Source organism: Chiroxiphia lanceolata, chromosome 9 (assembly GCF_009829145.1).
Source record: "Chiroxiphia lanceolata isolate bChiLan1 chromosome 9, bChiLan1.pri, whole genome shotgun sequence".
NCBI classification, from domain to species: Eukaryota; Metazoa; Chordata; class Aves; order Passeriformes; family Pipridae; genus Chiroxiphia; species Chiroxiphia lanceolata.
In genome coordinates this window covers 24,655,784-24,678,898 of record NC_045645.1, presented here as the reverse complement: position 1 = coordinate 24,678,898, position 23,115 = coordinate 24,655,784, and the positions used below count along the sequence as shown (strand labels likewise).

Here is a 23,115-nt window from a genome sequence, read left to right as displayed (position 1 = left end):
AGTGGTCCTGCCACTGACCTATCCAAGCCTGAGGCGTCAATCTCTTAAGCCAACTGCTGTCACTAAGCCTCTCCTGTACCAGCCTCTCCTGTATTCACATTCATGTGCTGCAGCTGCAGGAATTGCCTGTAGTTATTCATCCTCCTGCTCTAGAGCCTTGTAAAAATAAAACAACGTTCATACAGCTGGGGTACTGTCCCATTTTCTGTGTCCCTTCTGCCCCCTGCTTTTACCTCCTTAAGAGCCCCCGAGGTTGTAGGGGACACATTCTGCTGGGAGCTGCAGTGAGGGCCGGGCAGGCACTTGGGTGCATTAGCTCCATGTGCAGAGCCTGGAGTTTGGAAGTGCTCACCTGGAGCAGGTCAGGTCTACCACACGTGTGTCCAGGATGTAGTAAATTTTGCCACATGCATTTGGGTGTTTTCCTTTAGCCATGCGTCCCTGGCATCCCCATCTTTCGCTTGCCTCTCTTGCTAGCAGACATGGGAGCAGGCATGTCACAGGCTCAGCTCTGATCCCTTGGAGAAGGCTGTGCTCCGTGCTCACGTGGATGGAGCACGCTGGCCTCCAGACTCAGTACCATGCTTGCAATTTTACAGGCTTAAAAGAAGGAGGAAGCTGGTCAGGAAAGTATTTAAAAAACAAAACAGAAATCCAAACATTCCTACAATATTTTATGCCAAAATGCTTTTGTTACAGATTTTGACTTTTTTTTTTTAAGTTAACTGTGGTATTTTGGGAGTTTTTTTTTACGTTGCATTTTGCATTTTACCAGCCTGTCAGTAGCAGCTCCCTGTGATCTCTGCTTTTGCTGCTGTAACATGAAGGCAGCGCCCTGACTGTACAACAGCACTGCTGAAACGGCATGAAAAAAAGCAAAGCATGACCAAAACTAACAATTCTGAACCTGGCATTCCTGCTGTGGGAGGAGGGCTGTAACCGGGACACTACTGGAGAGTTGTAAAGCAAAATACACGCTGAAATTGCCTTTGAAATGGAAATTTGGAGCCGGTGCCAGCTCTGCTGCGGGCTCTGGCTCTCAGAGAGAGTGTTACACAAACCAGACCTTAGGAAGCTGGAGAGGCTCTTTTGGATGGTCGGCTTACATCATGGTGGAGCTGCCTCCCACTGCCGTGGGAGGAGAGGGCACTTACCTGCTTACACAGGGACGTGGGCCTGAGCACTGGCATGGGAGTTGTGCCAGCCTGGGAGATTTCTGGGAAGAGCACGAATAAAAACTTGCAGATTTTGACTGGCTGGGGGAAGCAGGGGTTTGACACAGTTACAGAAACTGGACCCTGCATATTTTCTGGTTTTCTTAATCCATCAAGAGGGCACAGGCTTAAAAACACCATTAACCCAAATAAGCTTTGGCAGCAGCTTTAGAGAAAGAAAGAAGGGATCGCTGCAGAAAGGCAAGTCGAGGCATGACAGTCCTCTCTAGCTGGTGAGGGTTTGTTTGGGGTTTTTCCTGTAAATGTACTTTTTAGTCAGTGTTTTTCTAGGTGAGCCTGCAAGAGCCAACAGTGATGGGATCTACTGTGATGCCCATCTTCAGAATATAAACATGTCTTGGGCATGTGTCTTGAGCACGTCTTTACTGTTCCCCCTGAGGGAGGAGGCTGGCATGGCCCATGTCCCCATGTTCCTGTTGCCCTCTCTTCCCTTCCTGGGGGCTGACAGAAGGGTTTTTCCCTGCTCAGCCACCTTTGAAACCTGGTGAAAGACTCAGTCTCTGATGATCACATTTTAGGCATGCAGGGGGAGGAAAGCTGCTGCAAGAAAAGGTCCACAGTAAATTCAGATGGGCTGGGGGCTTGTCTCCACCTCCTCTTCAGCCTGGAAGAAAGTCAGGCAGGGTCAGGGTTGAAGCACACTTGATTCCTGCCCTGGGCTTTGCAAGTTCATTCACCACATTCCTGGAGTGAGTATGAATAACATAAATTCAGCATCTCTCTGCAGACAGCTTCCTCCCTTCCCGCCTGCAAGGGGACTCTCCACCTGGATCCAGTGCTCCGTGGGATGCTGGCAGCGTCACAGCGAGCAGATTTACAGGTCCTTCCTGGAGAGTTCCAGCCAAGTCGTGCTCGTTCAGAGGTTTTTCCATCTGAGCAGGAGCGAGTTTGTTCCCCCTGCCTGCATCTTGGCTGCCCCCGGGCAGGACACGCGAGAGAGGAGCGTGTGGAGCGTGTGGATGAGGAGCTGAGCCCGGGGGTGTTTGCGCGCTCTTTCCCCGCATCCCAGGAAGACGCCCATATTGTCTGGTGAGCGCTGGGGGCAAATGCATCCTAATGGGCGGGTCTTCCCCCTTGTGATGCTGAAGAAGATGGTGCCATGGAGACATCACTCGTGAGGTGCTGGATTATGTGTCCAGCCCCTTCCCTACCCCAGGAGCTCGCTGAGAGCTGTGTCCTGGAGGTGGTGTGCACATGGGCCACAGACAATGAAAGCTGGGCAGCCACTTTCCACAATTTTCCTTCTGCTGTGCCAGCCCTCGGAGCTGTGTTGCACCGTGGCTGGCCTGACCTCTGGCCACAGCATGTCCAGCAGGGGCTGTGGGACTGGGAGGCCTTAATGACAAACTGCCCTGAGCTGAACTTTGCCGCCGAGGCCTGACTCTGAGCACAGCCTGTTCCCTGGGGCAGCATTTTCTTCACGTGGAAAAACTGGGGAGGAGCCACCACTGCCAGCCACCCCTACACCTGGCTACTCTCTGCACAGCCTCCCCGCTGCAGTCCCACCACAGTGCCTGGCTCTCCCGGGGGTTTGAGTGCTGGTCTCTCCAGCTATTTTCCTGCCTTTTTTTGGTTAGAGCACTGCTGCTCAGGCATTGTGATACTGCCTCACAGAGGCATTGTGCCTGCTCTGTGGAGGTTCACGTGCTCCACACCAAGTATCTACATGCTTGGCATCTGCATGCAGCCTGCTGGGATGCTCACTGGCCCTGGGTGGGCCAGCAGCCACAGCCCCTTGGGAAGGGGTCGCAGGGACAATGGGGACATCCATTCCAGGTTGCAAGGACAAGTGGGATATCTGTAAACCTGTTTATTGCAGGCGTGACAGTGCTATCGACTGTGCCTGATAACGGCAGGGACTCGGGTACCTTTTAAAGGAGAGAAGCGACAAGTGGATGGTTGGAGCTCCAGATAACGGGCGCCGGGGCCAGGCGGTGACGTGCCGAGCCCTGGTCGGTGGCATGTGCTGCCTGACAAGAGCCAGCTCCTGCCAGCCCCTCGGCACGCTCTTGCTCTGCTCCTCCATCTTCCCATCTCTTGCTAATCCTTCTTAAGCCCCTGTGCTCCCCCTTCCCGAGCCGTGTGCTTATCCTGCAGATGCCCTTTGTCAGCGAGGCCGGGTACCCGCCATGTGTAGGCTGTCCCTGCTCCATCTGCAGTTCCTCCCCACCCCAGCCAGCCCTGGGCTCCTTGTGTTGGGGGGTAGGTTTCCCCTGCTGCAGGCAGGCTCCCGTGCAGCCCCAGCAGCCCCAGCTCCCATGCAGCCCCAGCTTGGGATGTAGGACAGCCAGATCCAGGCTGGCAGCCACGGCATATCCAGGAGGGCTGTGGAGAAAAAAAGAAAGAAAGAAAGAAAGAAAAATGTTTTGCCAGGTTTTGTGAAAGGCTCCTTCTGTCACATCCCTGAGCAACCACAGGGAACTGCTCCCAGGCCACAAAGGGAAGCCCAAGCAGTTTTTGCATGAAACTCCTGCCTAACAGCAAAGACCAAGGCAAAATGCAGGCAGAGCTGGGGCAGCCAGTGGGCAGTGTCTGTCACTTGTATGGGTAGCAGGTGGCTGCTCTGCCGTTTGTAACCAACCAGTGCCTGGTTGTGGGTGTGTCTGGGGGTGCAGGAGCTTTAGGGGTGACAGAGAGCTGCAGCGTGTCACCCTGGGGTGACCCTGTCATGGGGGGCTGGGCATGTGGGTGGTCTGCAGGCCATGCATAGATCACTGACCTCTGGGCACACCCAGCCAGCAGCAGGGGGGTTTTGCCTTAACCTTTTTTATTGAGTATTTTTTCCCCTCAGTCTCCTCATGCCCTGTAACAAATCCAAAGGATCCTAGGTGCCAGAAAACATGAGAGAAGAGGAATGCTGTCCAGCTCCAACTCCCCACATGAGCAGCTCTGTCTGGGTCCATGAGTTTTTGTGGTATGCATCTGAGGGAAGAAGAAAGAGCTGAGGGGCGTCAGCGCAGGGAGGGCGATAGAGGTGAGCCAAAGGAGAAGCAGCCTGAGGGGAGTTATTCCTTATTTATTCTTTATTTTCCCTTAATCTCTATGCAAAGCTCTCTGTTCGACCTGCCCTAGGCAGAGGTCCCAGCCTCACGCCTTTTGTAGGCTCCCAGTGGAGCTACAGACACTGGCTTTAGGATGTGGGCTTGCTTCAGTCTCAGTCCCATCTGGAAAGGATGTTCTATGAATGTGGCTTCTGCTCCACTCTGTGCAGCACCCCTGAGGGAAGGGGCTGGGTTAGAAGCCCCCACTTTATCGGGGAGGGGGATGCTGGGCTGCCAACCACTCAGTGGAGGAAAGCCCCCTCACGCCCCTGATGTGGGTAATTGAGGGCACAGCCAGATCAGCAGAGCTCCAACATCAGTGCCCTGCAGAGCGATGTGTCTGGGCCAGGGAGCCAGCTGGCCATGGCAGCTCAGGAAATCCTGAGGCTGCCCAGGGACGGTGCCATTGGAGGAAAATGGGTCACCTACGTCCATGGGGGTGAGGGCCGGGTGGATGGTCCCCTTGGCCAGGACATCCCCGGGCACTGCTGCACGCCAGAAACCTCCCAGGGCTGCTGAAAGGCAGCTTTGTCACCCGCTGCCAGGGAAACTCCAGCTCAGCCCTTGGGCAGGATGAGGGCCCATAAATGTCTGATGTTAAATGCATCCTTTGGTAAAAATTACTCCCCAGTCTGTCCCCTGTCTGGGGAGAGGCACAGCAAGGTCAGGGGTGTCCCTCATGTGTCACTACACCACTGCCCACATCCTGCATCCCCCTGGCAGCAGGCTGTCCTGTGCCCGGCACTGGGTGTCCTGTCCCCAGAGAAGCTGGGCTGTCCCTGCTTGCTCAGTCAGTGCCACCTAAGTCACCTGTCCCCAAGACAGCCCTGCCCTCAGTGCAGGAGCATGCCGAGCCTAAATCAGGGCAGATTAAGACACGACCAGCTAAAGCCACTTTGCTCCTGAACGAGCATATCCGCTTGGGATTTAGCGCATTTGCAGACAGGGATTCACACCTTTAGGTGATTTGTCTTAATTCCCCCCAGCTTCTGTGTGTGAAAAGCCCTTGGCCGGTGAGAGCTGGGCTGGGTGCTCGTTCTGCAGCGTGGCAGAGCCCAGGCTTTCTCCTGTGGCCGGCCCACACATACTGTTGGGTGGATGCAGCCTCCTTCCTCCTCCTCCTGCCCCCCCAGCCCTCACGGCTGGGAAATCAGCTGAAATTTTCTATGGATCTGGAGAATTTAGACAGTAGACCCTTTTCAGGATGTCCCTCACAGTGCAGGAGAGGAGCTGTTGCAGGCACAGGGATGCTGCTGGTGCTGTGTTGGCACCTGTCTGCTGCCATGGGCTGCTTTAGGGCTGCAGATACACTGGGTAGCACAGAGGGACCCACTAGAGCGCTGTGGGGCTGTGCTGAAAGGGGCAGCTGGTCTCCCAGAAATCGACAGCTCCAAAAAACCCCCAGCTCTTGTCCTACCCTGGTGGCTGCTGGCCTGGGCTGGGACATGTTGGCTCCGTCGTGGGGCACACAGGGCTCAGCTGCCCCTCCCAGGGGCTGTGAGGGGCTCGGGCGCCCCAGAGGCACCGCTGCCACCTGCCCTTGTGCAAGGACCCCGCAGGCCACAAAGCCACACATTGTTGTGACAGCAGCTGGGCGAGGAGTGACAGGGATGCCTGGGCTTTTCAACCCAGCAGGATGCATGAGCGATGGAGAAACCCACTATCGAGCATCCCTGTCCCGTCACTCCCATGCAACTCGCCGGCAGGGTTACCCTGTCCCATCTCAGAGCCTCAGATTCCCTTCCCAAGCCTGTCGTTGCGCCGGGGGCCAGGCAGGCGCTTGGCAGCTGCACCAGCTGCCGGCAGAGAAAGGAGGAATTCTATGACAATGGCGGCGGAGCAGAGCCAGGCTGCCGGCTGATGAATAATACAAGAGCTCTGCTTGCGGAGCGGCAGATGTCCTGTTTACCAACACCCGGCCCCAGGCTGCGGGATGATGGTGCAGGGACGCAGCCCCCAGAGCACCCCAGTCAGAGGCCCTGCTGCCCCGCTCGCCTCCTCTGGACACCCCCTCCCCTGCGCCCCCCACAGCCCTCCCCGTGGGGCAGGATCTGGCCGGGCGGGCACAGCGGGGCTCCCCCGGGTGCAGGGGTTCTGCACCCCACCATGGGTCTGTCCTGCCTCGCCATGGCTTCGTAGCTCCCAGAATATCCTCGCCATAGCTTCACGGATCCCTGAGCATCCCTTTGCAGCCGGAGGGGTTTTTGAGATGGGAGTTTCCATGGCAACGAAGCGGGATGGCGCCAGGAGCCGGGGGGCGCGGGCGCTGTGGCCGGACAGCCGAGCTGGGCTGGGGCGGGTCCGGGCTGCGGAGTCCCGCGGGGGCGGTGGGAGATGCCCGAGCCCCTCCGCGGGGGATAGCCCGGGGCCGCCACCGTCCGCTCATGCCCCGGGGGCGGCTGCTGGCCGGAGGGGCTCTCGGCCGCTAAAAACCCATAAGTCGCGTCGCTTAATTGCAACTTGTTTATCTTTTTTTTTTTTTTTTTCCCGGGCAAGGGCAGTCGGGAACACGCGCGTGCCGACTTTGGACTTTGCGGGTGGGGGACAGGACAGCGGGGGTTCTTTTCGCCCGCCAGGACCGGGCACCTGCTGCGCTGGGCCCGCGGCCGGCCGGGCCGAGCCGAGCCGTGCCGGGCCGCACCGCGCCATCCGGAGCCCGTCCGTGCCGGGCCGGGCCGGCGCTTGTCGGGCGGCCCCGCCCCAGCTCCCCCCGGGCGGCGGCGGCGGCGGGGCCGGTGGGCGGGGGCCGGGCGGAGCGGGGCGCACGGCGCGGCACATCACAGCACGGCTCGGCACCGCGCGGCTCGGCTCGGCTCCGCTCTCCCGACATGGCATCCAAGTGCCCCAAGTGCGACAAGACCGTGTACTTCGGTGAGCGCATCTCCGGGGCCCGGCCCCTCATCCCCTTCCCCGCGCCCAGACGCATCGCCGGGACCTCAGCCCGGTTCCCCTGCCCGGAGCCGGCGCTCATCCCTGCCTTCCCCTTCCTCGAGTCCCGGTGCATCCCCGCCTCCTCTTCTCTTTTTTTCCCCCTGGGATGTGTCCCCACACCCGCCCTCCCCATGGCCGGCGCATCTCCCGGTTCCCTCTCCGGACGCACCCGGAGACTTGCCCAGCAGCAGCTGCTTCTCCCCCGGAGCCCCCCGGCAGCGGCCGCGAACCCTCTGCTCTGCCCCTCCGCCCCCCCGGACCCTCATCCCCGGGCTGTACCTGGGGGTGCTGCTGGCTGGCCCTGGGACAGGGGACACGGGGGATGTGGGTGACAGGGGACCCCGGGCACCCTCCCGTGCTCCCTGGTTGGGACACGTGCCCGCAGTCTGAGGTGCTGAGAATGGGGTGGCTCATGTCCCCAGGTACCTGCTGGCTTGGGTCAGGGGAACCCAGCCCACCCGACACGGCCGGGGTGCTGGGCAGGGGGAGCCCATGATCCAAGGGTCTCTTAGGGAGGAGAAGCCGGCGGTAGCAGGTGCAAACAAAACCTTCTCCCAGCCGGTTTCTTTGATTCCCTGCAAGCCTGCCCCCAGGTGTGCCATTCACCCCTCCCTGTCTGGCCTCGCAGCCAGCCCTAAGCGGGCTGTTCCCATCTGGCGAGCTAATTAAGGGTTTTGGGGTTTGTACGGAACTTGTTCAAAGACAGCGCCTGGGCTCAGAGGTCCATCTTGACACGCCCGTGGCTGGGTTAGGGCAGCAGCGAGTCCCTGCAGGTCTCCGAGGGCCCTGCTTGGGCTTGAGGCTGGTCAGGATCTCTGGGAACCGGGGCTGGGATGTGTCCCGTCGGGCACCCCGGGCTGAGCGCCGCCGCCCGGCTTGCAGAAAGCCGGGAGTGGGTGGGTGGAGGTGGGAGCAGGGGCTGGCCCTTTGTGCCTCCCTGACGCTCCCCATGGAGCTGCCCCAGCCTGCTTCCCCCTGAGCGGCAGTGCCCTGCCGGGAGCTTCCCGGGGAGTGACCTGACTCCTCTGGCTGAGCACTCTCGGGGTGGGCACCCATGGGACTGTACTGCAGGCTCAGGATGGATCCAGCACTCCAGCCCAGGTTGCCTCCTGGGACCTGCTGGCCACGGAGTCCAGCTGGCCTGGCACTGCCTCCCTGCCCCCCTCCCTGCCCATCTCCCCGCTGTGCTCCGGGGTCCAGCCCCTGTTGCCTCAGTGCGTTTGTTTGGTGAAGAAATACCAAAAGGTCCTGATGGTGCCTGAGCATTGGAGGCATTGGTGCTTTCATTCCTTTCCGGCCATCTCCAAGTAAACACAGGGAAATAGGAATTTGCTGTCTTCCTCCTTTAAATAAATCTATTTGTGTGGGGGTGGGAAGGGCTCGGCCCCTTGGATGTCTGTCTTTGTGTGAATCTTTTCCCTTTTAAGCAGAAAATAATGCCCGCCCAGCCAGCTGGGCACTGACCCGGGGTCAGAGTTGCTCCTCTCTCTCCAGGGATGAGCCTGCCCTTCATGGGGGGTTGGGGCTGGGCTCTGGGACACCCCGCCTTGCCTGTGGAGGTCGGGCTGTGCCAGGAGGCGAAGCACCAGCCCCCAGCAGTGCCCGTGCTCTTTCTCTCTCCCCGTGCTGTGGGCCTTGTGGGTCTCCTGAGGGGGTGGAACAGGGCTGTACCCCATGCCCCCAGCTGCGTGCCAGCTCTCTCCCCAGAAGGGTTTCTGTAGGTGCTGTAGGTTTCTGTAGGTCTCTGCTGCTTCGGGGCTCCCTGTTCCTGCCCTGCAAGGGGTGGACACCTTGCCCTACAGGTAGGGAGGAGGCAGGTGCCTGGCAGCAGAGGAGTGGCAGCCCCTACCCCACACCTTCCCCCAGGAACTGCCACCCCTGCTGCCCCTAAGAGAGACTGGGGGGGGTGAGTTGAAATGGGAGCAAGCCAAAAACTTCTCTGTGCTTGGAGCTGAGTTAGGCTGGAGCATGTCCCTGTTGATGCCTTGAGCTTTTCCTTGAGGAACCGCCCAGGCTCTGGCAGAACAAACCTAGGTCCGTTTATTCAATGCATAAAAGCTAGAGGCAAACTCTGAGCCGTCTTTCCGGGACGCGGCCCCTGGGCTTTCCTCCTGATGGACCGCGTGGTTTGGTGGGAAGGTGATGGCAGCTCTGTGTCCAGGGTTTGGTATCACTTGTGAATTCCTTGGCTCGCCCGAAGCTTAACGGGGAGGTGATTCATAAAGCCCCGCTTGTTCGGGAGTCTCCTTGCCTGTGCTGAATGAACGCTGGCAGCTCGTAACTTCTCGAATGCCTGGGATTGCAGCCGTGGGTCATGTGTGAGAAATGCCACCGTGTCCTATTCCCAGCCCCGTGCAGTGCCAGAGAGGCTGCCCAACGCCAGCAGTCGTGGGTACCTATGGAAAACTCATTTCCAGCATGCCTGTTGCTTCATGCTCCCTGGAAAAATCCAGCGGGCTCCTCCCTGTGCAGTCAGGAGGATGTGGGCGTTTCCTGAGCTACAGAATGAGCTTTTTTTCTTTAAAAAGCACAGGAAAATATAAAAATAGTTTTCTGGCTTTTTTTCCCCTTTTTTTTTTTTTTTTTTTAAAGCGGGCTTGAGGTCTGTGACATTGTTTCCAGGAACGGCCAGGGCTAACTTTCCCGCTTTGGGGAGGTTGGCGGGATGAAGTGAATGTTTAACTGGAGGAGCAGCACTGCTGGCGGCTGCGGGATCAGCTCCCATCGCGCTGGCAGGTGGCAGCAGCCTGGGATTGGGTTTAGGTTATCACTTCTGGCAGGAAGCTCCGGAGGGACTGGAGTCTCCTGCAGCCACATTTCCCTGGCTCCCTTTTGCATTGCTAGCCTTAAATGAGTTTTGCAGGGTCACCGGGAGCCCTGGCCAAGCCTTTCCGCCTCCTGTCCTTTCTTCCCAGGGAACTGCGGGGGATTGCAGCAGCAGGGGGTTTCCTATTTTCCCATCCCATGCACAAGGCAGGGAAAAGCCCTTGGGATGTGGCAAGCACACGTGCAGCGGGGTCCAACAGTGGGCGGCTTTTGGGGAGCTCACTGCACGTGCTGAGGAGTGTGAGGGCTGGTGGGAGGCTGCTGCACTATTTATTTGGAAAGGGGCATCTTAAAAGCAAGTGGGAGTCACTCAGTAGCCCTCCAGGCTTGTCCCAGCTATGTCTGCAGCCGTAGATTGGGTTGCTGGTGGAGTGCCAGAGAGGGACTAAGGACATGGACACATCCAGCTGGGAAGCAAGGAGGGTCCAAGCCCAGCATGCTTCAAGGGGCCCGCAGCAGATGCCTGACCCTGTGGTCACGCTTGGAGTGCAGCAGGACACAGGGTGCCATGAGGTGTAGGGTGCTCTCCCTGCAGAGCACTGCATTGGCAGGTCAGCCCAGCGAAATTCAAGCTGCAGAAGCTGCTCTGCAATTAATAAGTAACCGCTGTCCTTGGCTCCAGGCACTGGCTGTTGGGAGACGGTGGGGCAGGAGAGGCAGGAGGGCTTGATTTCCTTTACAGCTGTCCCTAACAAAGGAAGCGGCTCTTCAAGTGCAGCCAGTGTAGCCATTGGCACGGCCCTGGATCGCCAGCATGGAGCTGGCTGGGCTCCTTGGAGAACCCTCTGCTCCCATGTCTCGGGGTGGCTGCTCTTGGAACAAATGTGGACCTTGCAAAGTGGTAACTAAGGATGCTCCAGTTCCCTGCTCCCTGTGCAGGGCCCTGCTGGGGGGAGGGATGCCTCTGTGGGAAGCTGAAGAACAGGCTGATTAGCATGAGCTTTTCCCTCAGGAAAATAGCACGAGCTGTAGAAAATGATCTGTGAGAGGGTGGAATGGGATGGTGTGAGTTCTGGATCCCCTCACTCTTGTGTGCTGTGCTTTGCTGGAGCTGCTGGGGCTCCTGCACAGTGTGGTGCCGGCATCACCAGCTGTTGGGAGCAGTGCTGCTCCCGGTGCCATGGGTGCTGGAGGCTTGGGGCTAGCAGGCTGTTCTCTGCAACCCTGGCTAGTCCTGAGTGACCACCGTTTGTTGTCTGGATTATGAAGTCCTGCACCCATGTCTCAAATCCTAGACAGGCAGAGATCTTTGTGTTCCTGTCCTCCTTCCCTGTCCCTGGCAGGAGCACAGGGATGGGGAGAGGCGAGGTGATGGGACTGGAAAGGAAAGGCAAGGAAAGGCGGAGCAGGAACGCCTAAGCAAGAAGTAATGGAAAATCTGTCACTGCAATGTTGCAATCGAGTGCAGAGCCTGGAGTGTGTGCCATGGTGCCATTTTTGGCTATGGTGTGATGGTGGTGCCCATTGCTCCTGCCAAAGGTCTCGAAGCAACCAGGGAGGTGATGGTAGGGGATAGATCCTGGCACGTGGATGGAGGAGAACCTTCCCACCAGCTTGATGTGCACTTGCTGGTGGGGAGCACCAGTGCTGCAGATGCTCCTTTCTGAGCATCCTCTCCCCCTGCTGTTTCTGTTGCCCACAGCCTGGGGCCAAGCCTTGTTTGGAGTTAGAGGGGGTAGCAGGGTGGGGAGGTGAGTAGTCATGGGGCACTGGAGGGGCACTTTGACAGGCTTAGCTGCTCCAGCATGTCCCAGAATCCTGCTCTTGCCAAATGGGCCAGGAAGTTGTTTCATCCCCCTGGCACTGCTTTCCAGAGATGGCATCTCACTGTGCAGAGGGAACACAGTGCTCTGGACCAGCAACTACCCAGGGAGTGGTTTGCTCGTGTGCCTGTGTGTGCCCCCCTCTCACTGGTCACTCTGCCCCCCTTGCCGTGTGGTGGGCAAGGGAGGCACCGCTGGCTGTCAGGCTCCTGCTGCTGGCCGGGGTCCTGCCTGCCGTGCCTCCCATGTGGGGCCGCTGTGCAGCTGGAAAGCAGCTGATTTTTTAGGCTCAGCCCTGGCTGAACCCAATGCCTGGCTGGAAACACTGCTGGTCCTCTCCCAGCACAAACACATACAGAGTTGAGCTGCCTGACCTCAAATGCATTCCATGCAGATGCTGCTTGATGAAGCCCTGTGCAAAATGGAGAGGGACTTGCTGGAGGCTGCCCTGGTCCTGTGAACCAGAGCGGGAGGTTGGAGGCTCACAGCCAGAAAAGTGCCTGCAGTAGGTGAGGTTCTGTCAGAGGAGAGGCAGGAAGAGGAGAGCAGTGGGGTGGACAGGAGCCATGCTGTGCATTAGGGCTGCACCTGGAAATCAAACAACTCTCCCTTGCACCCGAGTGACTCAGCTACATGGGGGGTTGGGTCCTGGGGAAGATCTTGTCTCTCCAGTTGGCTGGAAGTGGGAGCCTCTGCCTGGGATATTCCTTGTTCCCCCCTGGGCTGTGCTCTGTGGTGAGGCTGTACTGAGCTGGCTTTGTTGTGCACTTGGAGGGAGCCCAGCAAGTGAATGGCTGGGGCTGGAGGGCTGCCTTGCCTTGCCTTGCTGCAGGGAAGCTAAATATATATGTCTTGGCCACAAAATCACGGTGCGGTGTAACCGTCAGCACCAGCTGTGGGATGGGGGAGAGGAGCTGCCTGACCATGCCTGAGGAGGGCAGGGGTGGGGACAGGGTGAGGGACATGGGAAGGCAGTGCAGACCCTTGGCAGGGCAGCATGGCTGGGATATGGCCTGGCATGGCATGGCATGGCAGGAAGTCCTTAAGCTGTCCCTCTGCCTTTTTCCTCTCCCGGCCACTTTGCGAGGAACAAGGGAGGGGACGAGGCTGCCGGCTGCCCTGGTTCTCGGCTTTGTTTTCATTTACCCGGCTCCTTTCCCTGCACTTTTCTCTTTTATTCATTCCTTTGTGTTCCCAAGCAACTTGCTTGTGTTCCCAAGCAACTGCTTTGAAGCGCATCTGCTGTCGGTCTGACAGCATCCCTCTCCTCCAGGGATGCCCGTCTCTGGATCCCTGTGAGGATTTGGCATCCTTATTGTCAGACTGGGCTTTGTCAGCCCTTCCCTCTGCCCTTCCAGGGCTGTGGTGGGATGGATGGGGCACAGCCCAGCCCTTTGCAGAGATGCAGCTGCAGCTATGGTTGCTTTTGCTGAATAAGCCTCCGGCTGGGAGCAGTGCTGACGTCAGGCTGTGGAAATACCTGTGCGAGGGCCTGGAGCTGGCTCGGCAGGGCCGGCGGCGCAGAAACTGGAAGGAGGGATGCTCCCTTCCCATCCCGAGAAGATGCGCTCACCTCTGGCCAGCGCCAGCTGCCTTGTCTGGGCACGGCAGATAATTACGGGATGAGCTGCGTTGTCTCTGGGGTGGGGCTGCCGCGGAGCTGTGGGAACAGTCTGCCTTGACAGTCCCCTCGGCTGCTTTCTCGCTCCTGGCCTCTGATTTTACCCATCTCTGGTGCTGTCCCTTGTCAGTGTGGGCTACACCCCCCGCGGAGCAAATCCTCCTCACAGCTACATCCTGCAGCCGGGCACGTACCCGGCCCTGCCTCCACCTCTCCGCCGGGGCATTTCTCTTGGGGAGAGGTTTATTATGGATGGGCACCCAGTGCCCACCCACGGCGAGGTGGGTAACCCAGGGCTGGCAAACCCCGAGTCACACACGCGTGGCAGAGGTGAAATTCCTGCAGCCAAGTACCCTTAACTCTGCCCTTCCGGAGGGTGCTGCACAGCTGGTTTAAATTCAGCTGGCTTGAGTGCAGCATCTTGCCACGGGCTGAGCGTGCAAGTGCGGGATCCAGCAAGCAGAGCAGGATGAACGTGCACTCTGTGTGTTGCTGGGAGGACGAGGGCATGGCATTCAGTGGCAGAGGCTGGGTGTGGTGCGACATCTGCACCGGAGCCCGGTGCCATCCCACGCTCCCTGCGCAGAGCTGGATGCAGCCCGGGCACTGCTTATCCTCAGGCTGCTTTTGCAGTGCCGATGGTGGGGTGCGGAGCGGGGCTCCCCCCGGCAGCAGGAGGATGTGGCCAGAGACTTTTCCTCTGGAGCTGATGCAATGGTGGAGCAGATGTGGCCGGGTGACAGGAAATCTGGGCGCTGGTTCTTTCCCTCCGCAGTGATTTATGGGATGCCGTGGCCGCGGGCGGGACGCCGCTGCCCTGGAAATGGGCTGGGGTGGCTCCAAGCTGCTTCCTCTGCTCGGCTCGAACAATGCCTCCTGGAAAGCCATCCCGGCTGTGCCGGTCCCGCACGCGTCCCCCGGGAGTCCTTGTTTGCAGCCTTGTTTGTTGACCAACCTCTGCGTGGCGTTTCCATCCGGACGCAAGGGGCAGCCCCCGTGGTTCCCGGGCTGTCCTTGTGCCCCGGGAGCAGGATGGGGCACTGAGCCACCTCCTCCCTCCTGCCCCATCTCCAGCCAGGGACTGTGGGTGCCAGTGGGATCCCTCTTACCCCGCGCGGCCCGGGGATGCCTTGGCGGGGGGTGCATCCGTTAGGGGGGAGCAGGGATTTACGGCTGCTAAAACATTATGGAGGGGGGACGTTGGAGGAGCACCTCCTATTGCGGGAGCAGGAAGGAGCTGGCGTGGGCCGTGACCGGCTGTAATTGCAATGACCTCTGGAAAACATCCGACCGGAGCTTCCTCCTTGCTTTGTACCCAGGGCCATGAAGGCGCTGGGTCGCGGTGGCGGGGGGAGCTGGGGGTGACGCAGCCGCAGCGCAGCCTGGCCCGGCTGTGCATCCACTCTGACAAAGCCGAGTGGTTCTTTGGCCCCGAGCCCCTGGCTCAGCTTTCAGCCCATCACGCTCTGTTTCCCTCCCCGGTCACCCTGGGGAGGGACCTGATCCTGCCAGGGAGGGCTGGGAGGATGCAGGGCTCCTGCAATGGCCCCACGGCAGCAGCACGCTGGGACCTCTGTGTCCCCCTTGCTTTTGGGGAGTACTTGTAGCCTGGGGGTGGTCCTCTGCTCCCAGAGACAGATAAGGGCTACAGAGGAAAGGAAGGGCCCCTTCATCATGTGCTGCCTGCTGTGAGGGGCTGGGAGATATGAGCCCTCCTGAGTCCCTGGGCGTGGGGCCAGCAGGAATTTGCCCTGGCAGCTTTTGGCAGGCAGGCACAGACCCTGGCTGTCATGGGGCATCCCTTCACCCTGCTGTGTGCTCCCACCTGGGTTTGATCCAACAGCCTGGACCCATCTGTGGCATCTGGAGGGTGGGTCTGGAGCTTCTTCCAGCTAATGCCAGTCCCCCAAGTCCATCTTTGACATGCTTGCTCGGGGACACTCTCAGGGGTCTCCCCTGCACCCCGGTACAATGACTCTGGCTCTGCCCCCTAGTGCTGCCCTCCCCTGCTACTGGCCACCCTGCTGTGTGCTGGGATTGAATTTTTGGGTGGTGATGGTATTGTTTGGGCTTATCTTGGCCCTGTGGCGTGCCCTGGACACAACTGTTTGCCTTGGGAGGAGGGTGGCTCTGGAAGCCAGGACCTGCCCTCGAGGAGCTCTTGACCCCCATCTTGACCTGATGCCAACAGGTGACATTTGCTGAGGTCCTTAGAGGGGAAACCCGACATCCCAGAGGAGGTCTTCGTGTAGAGTGGGGCTGGCTCTGATTCCACTTTTATTTGCTTGTTAAGTATTTTATTTGGCCCTCCTGATTTAGTTTTACGGTGGCTTTAACCGCACTGTTTTCCAGCTGTCTCTGCACCATGTGCAGGGGAGGGGGAGGGCATACAGGAATTGGTGGGGGGCACAAGGCAGCCCTCGACCCCCCAGGAGCTGAGAGGGAGAAGGGATGGTGCAAGGCTGGGGATGCAAGGAGCACTGGCAGCCTGTGCTGCCTCCCAGGGTGCGTCTGAAGACATTCAGCTTGGGGCCAGCCAGGGGGATTGTGTTCCTTATAACCAGTCTCAAAGCATTTGCCCTCCCTGAATTTGCCCACTGATACTTTGAAACTGTTTTCAGTGCCAGCAGAGAGTTGCTCCGCAGGTTCCTGGCCATGCATGGATGGCGTCTACGCACCCATCTGCACGTTGTGCCTGTTCCCGGGTGGGAAGTGAGGGGGGAACACCCACATGCCCAAGGGACAGGTGTTTTCCAGGGCCAAACATCCATCCTGGGTGACAGTGCAGGCTGTCTATCATCTTGTCTTCCTGGGAGCAGCTCTGGCTGAGGGCTGGAGCTGTGGTTGAGGCTCCCTGGGCAGCCCGAGCAGCTGGAGGTGTGTGGGAGGCATGACTAAAACGGGCGGGGTGGGCATGGAAACGCTAAATATTTGAATGGGAGCAGAGTCATTCTGGGTAACGTGGCGGGTAAAAATAGACACAGGGAGTAGGAAGGAAAACGCTACCGTTGCTGGACTGGCTCGTGGGAAAGGGTGTCTGTGGGATGGCAGCTGGGTGGATGTCCTGGTTTCAGCAGGGATAGAGTTAATTTTCTTATTAGTAGCTGGTGCAGTGCTTAGAGGGAGTCAGAGGCTGGGGGGGCTGTGTCCATGTCCCTCACGGCTGCAGGGACCCTGGTCCTTGCAACGTGGCTGATGTTTGCAGTGTGCTGGTGATCAGCCCCTGTCAAGCGCAGCACCCCTCACGTGCAGCCCTCTGAGGTGCCTGGAGCCTGACTTCCCCAGGGGCTTTAGCAGGTGCTGATGGCAGCTTACCCCTTGCTTGTGTTCCCTGCAGCTGAGAAGGTGTCCTCCCTGGGCAAGGACTGGCACAAGTTCTGCCTGAAGTGTGAGCGCTGCAACAAGACCCTGACCCCGGGCGGGCACGCTGAGGTAAGAGCTGCTGGGGCAGACGGGGTGGGAGCTGTACTGGCATGCATGGGGACTCCCAGGAATAGGGCTGGGGTAGGTATTTGATGCCATGTGGGTGGGCTGTCCGTGTGGCATGCAAGCCCAGGAGTGCATGCTGTGGCTTCAAACGCTGCTGCTGCAACTCATGGTGCTCCAGAGCTCTTGTGCACAGCCTGGAGAAGCCACAGAGTGGTACTGGCACCACATGTAGTGTCCCAGCTGTGCCACTTGGGTGTGGGCTCCCAGCAGCTGTGGCAGGGCTGGGCATACCTGGTAAGCACTGGAAACAGCTCTGTGAACTGGGCAGGCTTGTTTGAGCATTGCACAGGCTTTGAAGGCGCGTGGGTGCTGAGAGCCTGCACTGACCTGTGGTTAAAAACACCAAGCACAGGGATACCTGGGTTGTCATGGTGATGCAAGCTTGGCAGTTGTGCTCTCTGTGCCCTGGGGCTTGTGCTGGAGTGTGCTGCCACTGCCACTACCTGGCACTTGGGAGCGTGAGGGTGCCATGCCGGCAGTGGCGGGTGCTCAGGCTTGGGAGCAACTGTGTTTTTCCTGTGTGACACCCCAGCATGACACCCAGTGCCCTGAGTTTGCGCAGCACCTGTCATGCCACAGTGTCACCAGCTCTTTAGCATGGTTTTAGCAGGCAGCACAGCTGGGGAGCAGGTGGTGGTAGCAACAGCTAGTGGGGAAAGTGGAGCCTGTCTTGCCAGGGAGAATGGGACTGCATGGGTGGATCTGTGCTTCAGGCCGGGTTAAGCCCAGAATTGCTGCTTCTCCATATAAGGTTGGATTCTGCTCCCGTGGGGGATGGCAGCCAAGCCCCCACCGACTGTGCCGACAGTAGATTTGGCCCTTCCCTGCTTTTTCTCCCTCCTTTTGGAGGCTAGGTTGGAAAGGTGTCACAGGGAGACCAGCTAAATGTTTACCCTCTCCTCTGGCATGGTAACGCTGCAACTATACTGATATTTATGCCTTGCAATATTTTATAGCTGCCTTTGGCCAGCCCAAAGCTTGCTCACTCCCCCAGCCTTACCTCCAGCCATCCCAACCCTTGCCTTTGGCACAGCACTGCACAGGGAGGTGAGGGAAGGGACAGCACCTCTACTCACCTACCACCCTGCCCGTTTTGGGCAAGGAGTCCTTACCTTGCAGCAGAGGGGATGGAGGGCAGGAGCCCAGGGCAGAAGCAGGGCTGAGACGCTGAGTGGAGCCGAGCAGGCGGTAGGGTGGGTTCCTGCCTGAGAACAGGCTTCTAGTGGGTTTTCTAGACAGGGCAGTGTGTATGGCAGCTCTGCTGGCCCCCTGCTCCAGCCTCTCTCTTTTCTCTTGGACTCTGTTCCAGCTGGCCCATGAGAAATGGCTGTGGGGAGCTCCGGGGCTTATCGCCTGCCTCATGCCTTCCTGTGATAATCGCCCCAGACGATAGTGGGGCCGATAGCAGCTGGGCTGGGACCAGCGCCCACGCAGGGCCTCTGATCTCAGGCCAAGGCGAGGGGGAGGCAAAGCTCAGTGCTCTCATGGTGCTTTGTGCCCCCAGTAAGGGGGCACAGGATGCTGAGAGGGCGAAGTGATGCCTTGTTGGGTCCCAGTGGAACACCGCTGGGTCGAGGCTTAAAAATGCCTCTTGGCTGAGCTGCTGCAAGGTGCTGGTGCTCCAGCCCCATGGCATGGCACACACAGAACAGCCTGAGTGTTTATACTGCTGGAATCTCTGAGTGGTCAGGTGAGGCTGTCACTTCAGACCTGCAGCTGGGTGTGTTTTGGGGTGTTGGCAGGGCCATGGTGGTCTCTGAACACCAGTGGGGGACGAAAGCAACCCTGTGGGAACTGTGGTCACTGCTCAGCATCCTAACACTAACCCTCTCTCCCCAGCACGATGGGAAGCCTTTCTGCCATAAGCCCTGTTATGCTACGCTCTTTGGCCCCAAAGGTATGTCCGTGCCCCCCAGACCTGTGCAGCTGTGCTCAGGGCTGCAGGAGGGGCCAGGTCTCCTCAATCCCCACTGGCGGCCCCAAAAACATCCCAGGAGCCAGGCTTGCATGGGCTGAGCATCAAGCCAGCAAATTGCAGTCCCAACTCTGCTGTTTCCTTGTGCAGATGGAGAGGAGAGCTGCTGGAGAGAGGAAGAGATGGAGGGAGGAAGGGAGGGAGGGAGGGAGGAAGGAAAGAAAGGAGGGAGGGATCCATCCTGACAGCTGCCTTTTTTTTTTTTTTTTTTATATGTAGAAAACAAATTCCCATTCAGACAGAAGGTGGAGTCACTCTCCTATCCCAGATGTGGCTGGAGAAAGCCTGGGTCAGGAGAAAGCCAGGCGGGGCTGAGATGCAGCAGTGACTGAGCTGGCCCTTGGCTCAGTGAGCCTGAGGGAGGAGGGAGAGGGGGCTGGGGGGAGGATGACGATCCCAAGTGCTCCCAGGTCATCACAGTCTCTTTCTCCCCTGTGCAGGGGTGAACATTGGCGGCGCTGGGTCGTACATCTATGACAAGCCGCAGATCGAGGGGCAGACCGCGCCAGGACCCATCGAGCACCCGGTGAAGGTGGAGGAGAGGAAGGTGAATGCTGCACCTCCCAAGGGACCCAGCAAAGGTGAGGGGCAGGACAGGACAGGACAGGTGGCTTGGCGCCCTTTGCCATATGGGCAGTCAGTCCAAAGCCACCTCATTTGGCAATGGTGTGGGGTGCAGTGTTTGCGTGGGGGGACCTTCCACACCTGTGTGTCCTGGCTGAGATGTCCCACCACTTCCCATGCCCATGACCTCTTTTTTTCCAGCTTCCAGTGTCACCACCTTCACCGGGGAGCCCAACATGTGCCCTCGCTGTGGCAAGAGAGTCTACTTTGGTAAGGTGGTGAGCAGGCAGTGGGTGATGCCTCAGAGTGGCACGGCCCATGGTGCTGGGGCTCCGTGCAGGACCCCTGGGGCATGCAGAGTGGCTGGGATGGGGGCTTAGGGTTGGGACTGCAGAGGGATGTGCATGAGGAGCCTTCAGGAGTGGGTCCTCTTGAATGTACTCCTGGGTGCAGGGCTTTATCTGCACCGTGTCCCCTGCTGTGACCTCGCATGTGGTAATAGCTGTCCTTGGCCACCGTCTGTCACCTGCGAGGCAGCAGAGGGGTAGAAGAGATGTGGAAGGCTGGGTTGCACGGGGCTCTCTTGGGATTTTGAATGTGGAGGTGACATCCCCACGGGGAATGCTCCCCCTGAACATGCTGCAGGGAGCTGGTGTGACCCTCCCTCCTTGTCCCACTCCAGCCGAGAAGGTGACTTCACTGGGGAAGGACTGGCACCGTCCCTGCCTACGCTGTGAGCGCTGCAGCAAGACACTGACCCCGGGGGGCCATGCTGAGGTAAGGGTGTCCCAGCCCCAGGATCCCTGGGCAGCACACATGGGGATGCCAGGGGGGTGAGCTGTGCTGTGCCCAGCTGTCCCAGTTGGCAGCCCCTGCCTTTGCAGGAGGGCAGGACTGGGAGGAGCAGCTCTTCAGCTCCTGGGGGAGCGCTGGGGGTGCTGGGCTGTCTGCAGGGACGAGCAGAGCAGGAGAGATGCCCAGTCAGGGGGATGTGTCCTGGGGACTGGATTTTCCCTGGCCCTGGGTGACGTGCTTCTTTCTCTGCCCCACACAGCACGATGGACAGCCGTACTGCCACAAGCCCTGCTACGGAATCCTCTTTGGGCCAAAGGGTGAGTGCCTGGGGGCATGTGGGATGGGGAGCCAGTCCAGGGGCACGTGCCCTGCCTGGGCTGCCATTCTCGATGCTCATGTCACCACCCAGAGGGGACATCCACCCGGGTCCTTACCTTCTTGCATCTTCCCTTGTGCAGGTGTCAACACTGGAGCTGTGGGAAGCTACATCTACGACAAAGACCCCGAGGCAAAGAACCAGCCCTAGATGGCATCCCCCCTCCTGCCTGCCTGCACGCTCTGTGCCCCCGTACTAACCTCCTGCTCACAGCCAGAGCAGACCCTCACCAGGCTGGCCACGGAGCTGTGCCCTCTCTGCTGTCTCCACAGCCCTGCCCCTGGGTTATATATCATAGTCTTTAATATAAGCTTCAGTGTTTAAAGGCAAAGATAGAAGGTATCTCTGGTGGTTCCCAATGCGCTCTGCCCTCCCCAGCCCTCCCACCAGCCCTCCCAAGCATGGGAGGCAGCAGGGCAGGTGTGGGGATGTCACCGTGTGCAGGGGACAGCAGGTGGCACCCAAGGGACTTGGGATGGGGGGAAGGTGGTGGCAGGAGGGTGCTCCATGAAGTCTTGCAGCGCTCAGGAATGGGGGCTGGGGATCAGAATGCACAGCCCTGTTTCTCACCAGTTGCTGGGGTTGTGTGCCATCTGCAGCTCTGCCCTTCTGGCCATCCCGGGCTCCATGCCCTGGCTTCCACTCTCCCCAGGGTCCACAGCTGACCCTGTCCGCTGTTGTGTCTGGCACCTCCCTACATCCCCATCCTTGAATCCCTGTAGGTGCACCCAGGAAAGTGCCCAACCTGCTCTGCTGGCTGGTTTAGGTTGGTGCCCTCCCCAGCCTGACCCCCTTGGAGGCAGAGCCTGTGCTGGGGAGCACCTGGCAGCTGCAGCCCTGGTGGAGCAGGCTCTCCCCACCTTTGGAGGACAGAGCGCATTGGGTTGGAGGCTTGGCAGTGGGATGCCCGCCTGCTTCCCGGAGCCGGAGGTTTCTTGTTGTTTATTTATAACCAGTTGTAAATGTGCCCCTTGCTTTGGAGAATGACACGTGCCCCCATCTCACCCGTCCACCCCTGTGCACACCCCCCTGCTGCTGCCCAGGAGGCCGGGGAGGGGCTGGTGTGGGGGACCCACATGGGCAGTGAGCCCTGGGTGCCAACACCCTGCTCTCTCCAGGCTCCCTGTGCTGCTGCAGAGCTGACTTCTGTTATTTGCTGACAATAAAGGTTTTGAGAGATGCGTTGTGCAGCTCAGCTCTGGGTGGAGGTGGGAGAAGCTGTGCACACCACAGAGCATCCCTCTGGTGCTAGGACAGTGTGGAACCCTGCCACTATGATCCTATCCCAGGTGGCTCCTCCTGGGGCCAGACCAAGCAGCCTTAGTGCCAGCTGAGCCTTAGCTGCCCAGGCCAGAGCTCCTCTGAGTGCAGCACAAGCCATGGCTGCTCCTTGGGCTGTGAGCATGATGGGCTTGTAGGAGGCTGTGCTGCCCTGGCAGCTGGGGTGGGATGGGATGAGATCTCTGCCTTTGGAGGGTGGAAGACTATTGGGAGAGAAGTTACGGAGCAGGTGACACTGTTCTCCCTAGCTTGGGCTTGCTCAGCAGGCGCAGTACCTGAGCAGGGCTGCCAGTGGGAAAGCTCAGCCTGGCAGCAGCAGGGCAGGAATACAGGGTGGGCGATTCCCCATCCCCGACCCCTGGGAGCCGCTAGGTCCCCAGCCAGATACCAGCACAGCTGCCAGGTCTGGTTTTAGACATCTAGCTATTCCCCCTAGGAGCTCGGTGTCTGGAGAGCAAGGCACAGAGACTGGGGCTGCCAAGGCAAACACCAGCTCTGGGAATTGCTGCTCTGGCTCCTCCCTTCCATCACATTCTTGCAAGAGCTCGGTTATGCTGCCTGCTGGCTGTGCCCCCCTGGGGACCTAGGCATCCCTCTGGCCCTGTTTCTGGGGAAAATGGGGACCTGGTGATCTCTGCAATGTCTTGCATCCTTGGACTAGCCCCAGCCCTGGAGCTGCTCCACTGCCGTGAAGGAGAAGGGGAAGTGGTTGCCAGCTACAGTGCCTGGCCTTGCTCCTCACCTGGGCACAGCTGGGAAATGCAGTGGGCACTGCAGAACAGGGACAGCAGGGAGCCTGTGGCCACAGCCACATTCCTGGGCTTGGGCAGAGCAGTGGGGGTGAGAGCCACCAGTGTTCCCCTCCCGGCAGCAATCCCAGCAGCATGAAGCCTTTTCCCAGGCACAGAGGGCTCAGCAGTGCAGTTCCTGGGCCAGGGAATGGGCTGTGTGTGTTCATGTTTTGGTGGTGTTTCCATAGAGACTTGACCCCTCTGATGCTTTAGGGACAAGGCTGCTGTGTAAATCAGAGCCGTGTCACTCGGCTGGCTCCTCCCCTGACCTGCAGCACAGACCTGGGCCCTCACAGCCCAAATTTGCCAGGTTTGCCCCATGTACCAGCAGCAGTGCTGAGATGGGGGGATTCCCATCGCTCATCCGGGATCCAAACCAGCTGTCAGCAAAACCCTTGGCATGAATCCATCTCTCCTTACAACTCTT

At 59.2% G+C, this 23,115-nt stretch overlaps 1 protein-coding gene across 1 annotated transcript; it reads left to right on the top strand.

Annotated features, from left to right (window-relative positions):
• The first annotated feature begins 7,019 nt into the window (after nucleotides 1–7,019).
• Nucleotides 7,020–21,811, top strand: CRIP2 (cysteine rich protein 2). The gene is made up of 8 exons (XM_032697023.1): nucleotides 7,020–7,147; nucleotides 16,755–16,849; nucleotides 18,746–18,803; nucleotides 19,322–19,462; nucleotides 19,647–19,715; nucleotides 20,128–20,222; nucleotides 20,500–20,557; nucleotides 20,699–21,811. The coding sequence occupies exons 1-8, from the start codon at nucleotides 7,105–7,107 to the stop codon at nucleotides 20,764–20,766; spliced, it is 627 nt and encodes a 208-aa protein (XP_032552914.1). The 5' UTR covers nucleotides 7,020–7,104; the 3' UTR covers nucleotides 20,767–21,811.
• Nucleotides 21,812–23,115: the final 1,304 nt, after the last annotated feature.

What these genes read in the sequence shown, in the direction of transcription:
- CRIP2 (XM_032697023.1), top strand. Translation starts at nt 7,105, where the DNA reads ATGGCATCCAAGTGCCCCAAGTGCGACAAGACCGTGTACTTCG. An exon ending in TCCCAAGGGACCCAGCAAAG is followed by an intron (nt 19,463 to 19,646) that starts GTGAGGGGCAGG and finishes CTTTTTTTCCAG; the next exon opens with CTTCCAGTGTCACCACCTTC. An exon ending in AATCCTCTTTGGGCCAAAGG is followed by an intron (nt 20,558 to 20,698) that starts GTGAGTGCCTGG and finishes TCCCTTGTGCAG; the next exon opens with GTGTCAACACTGGAGCTGTG.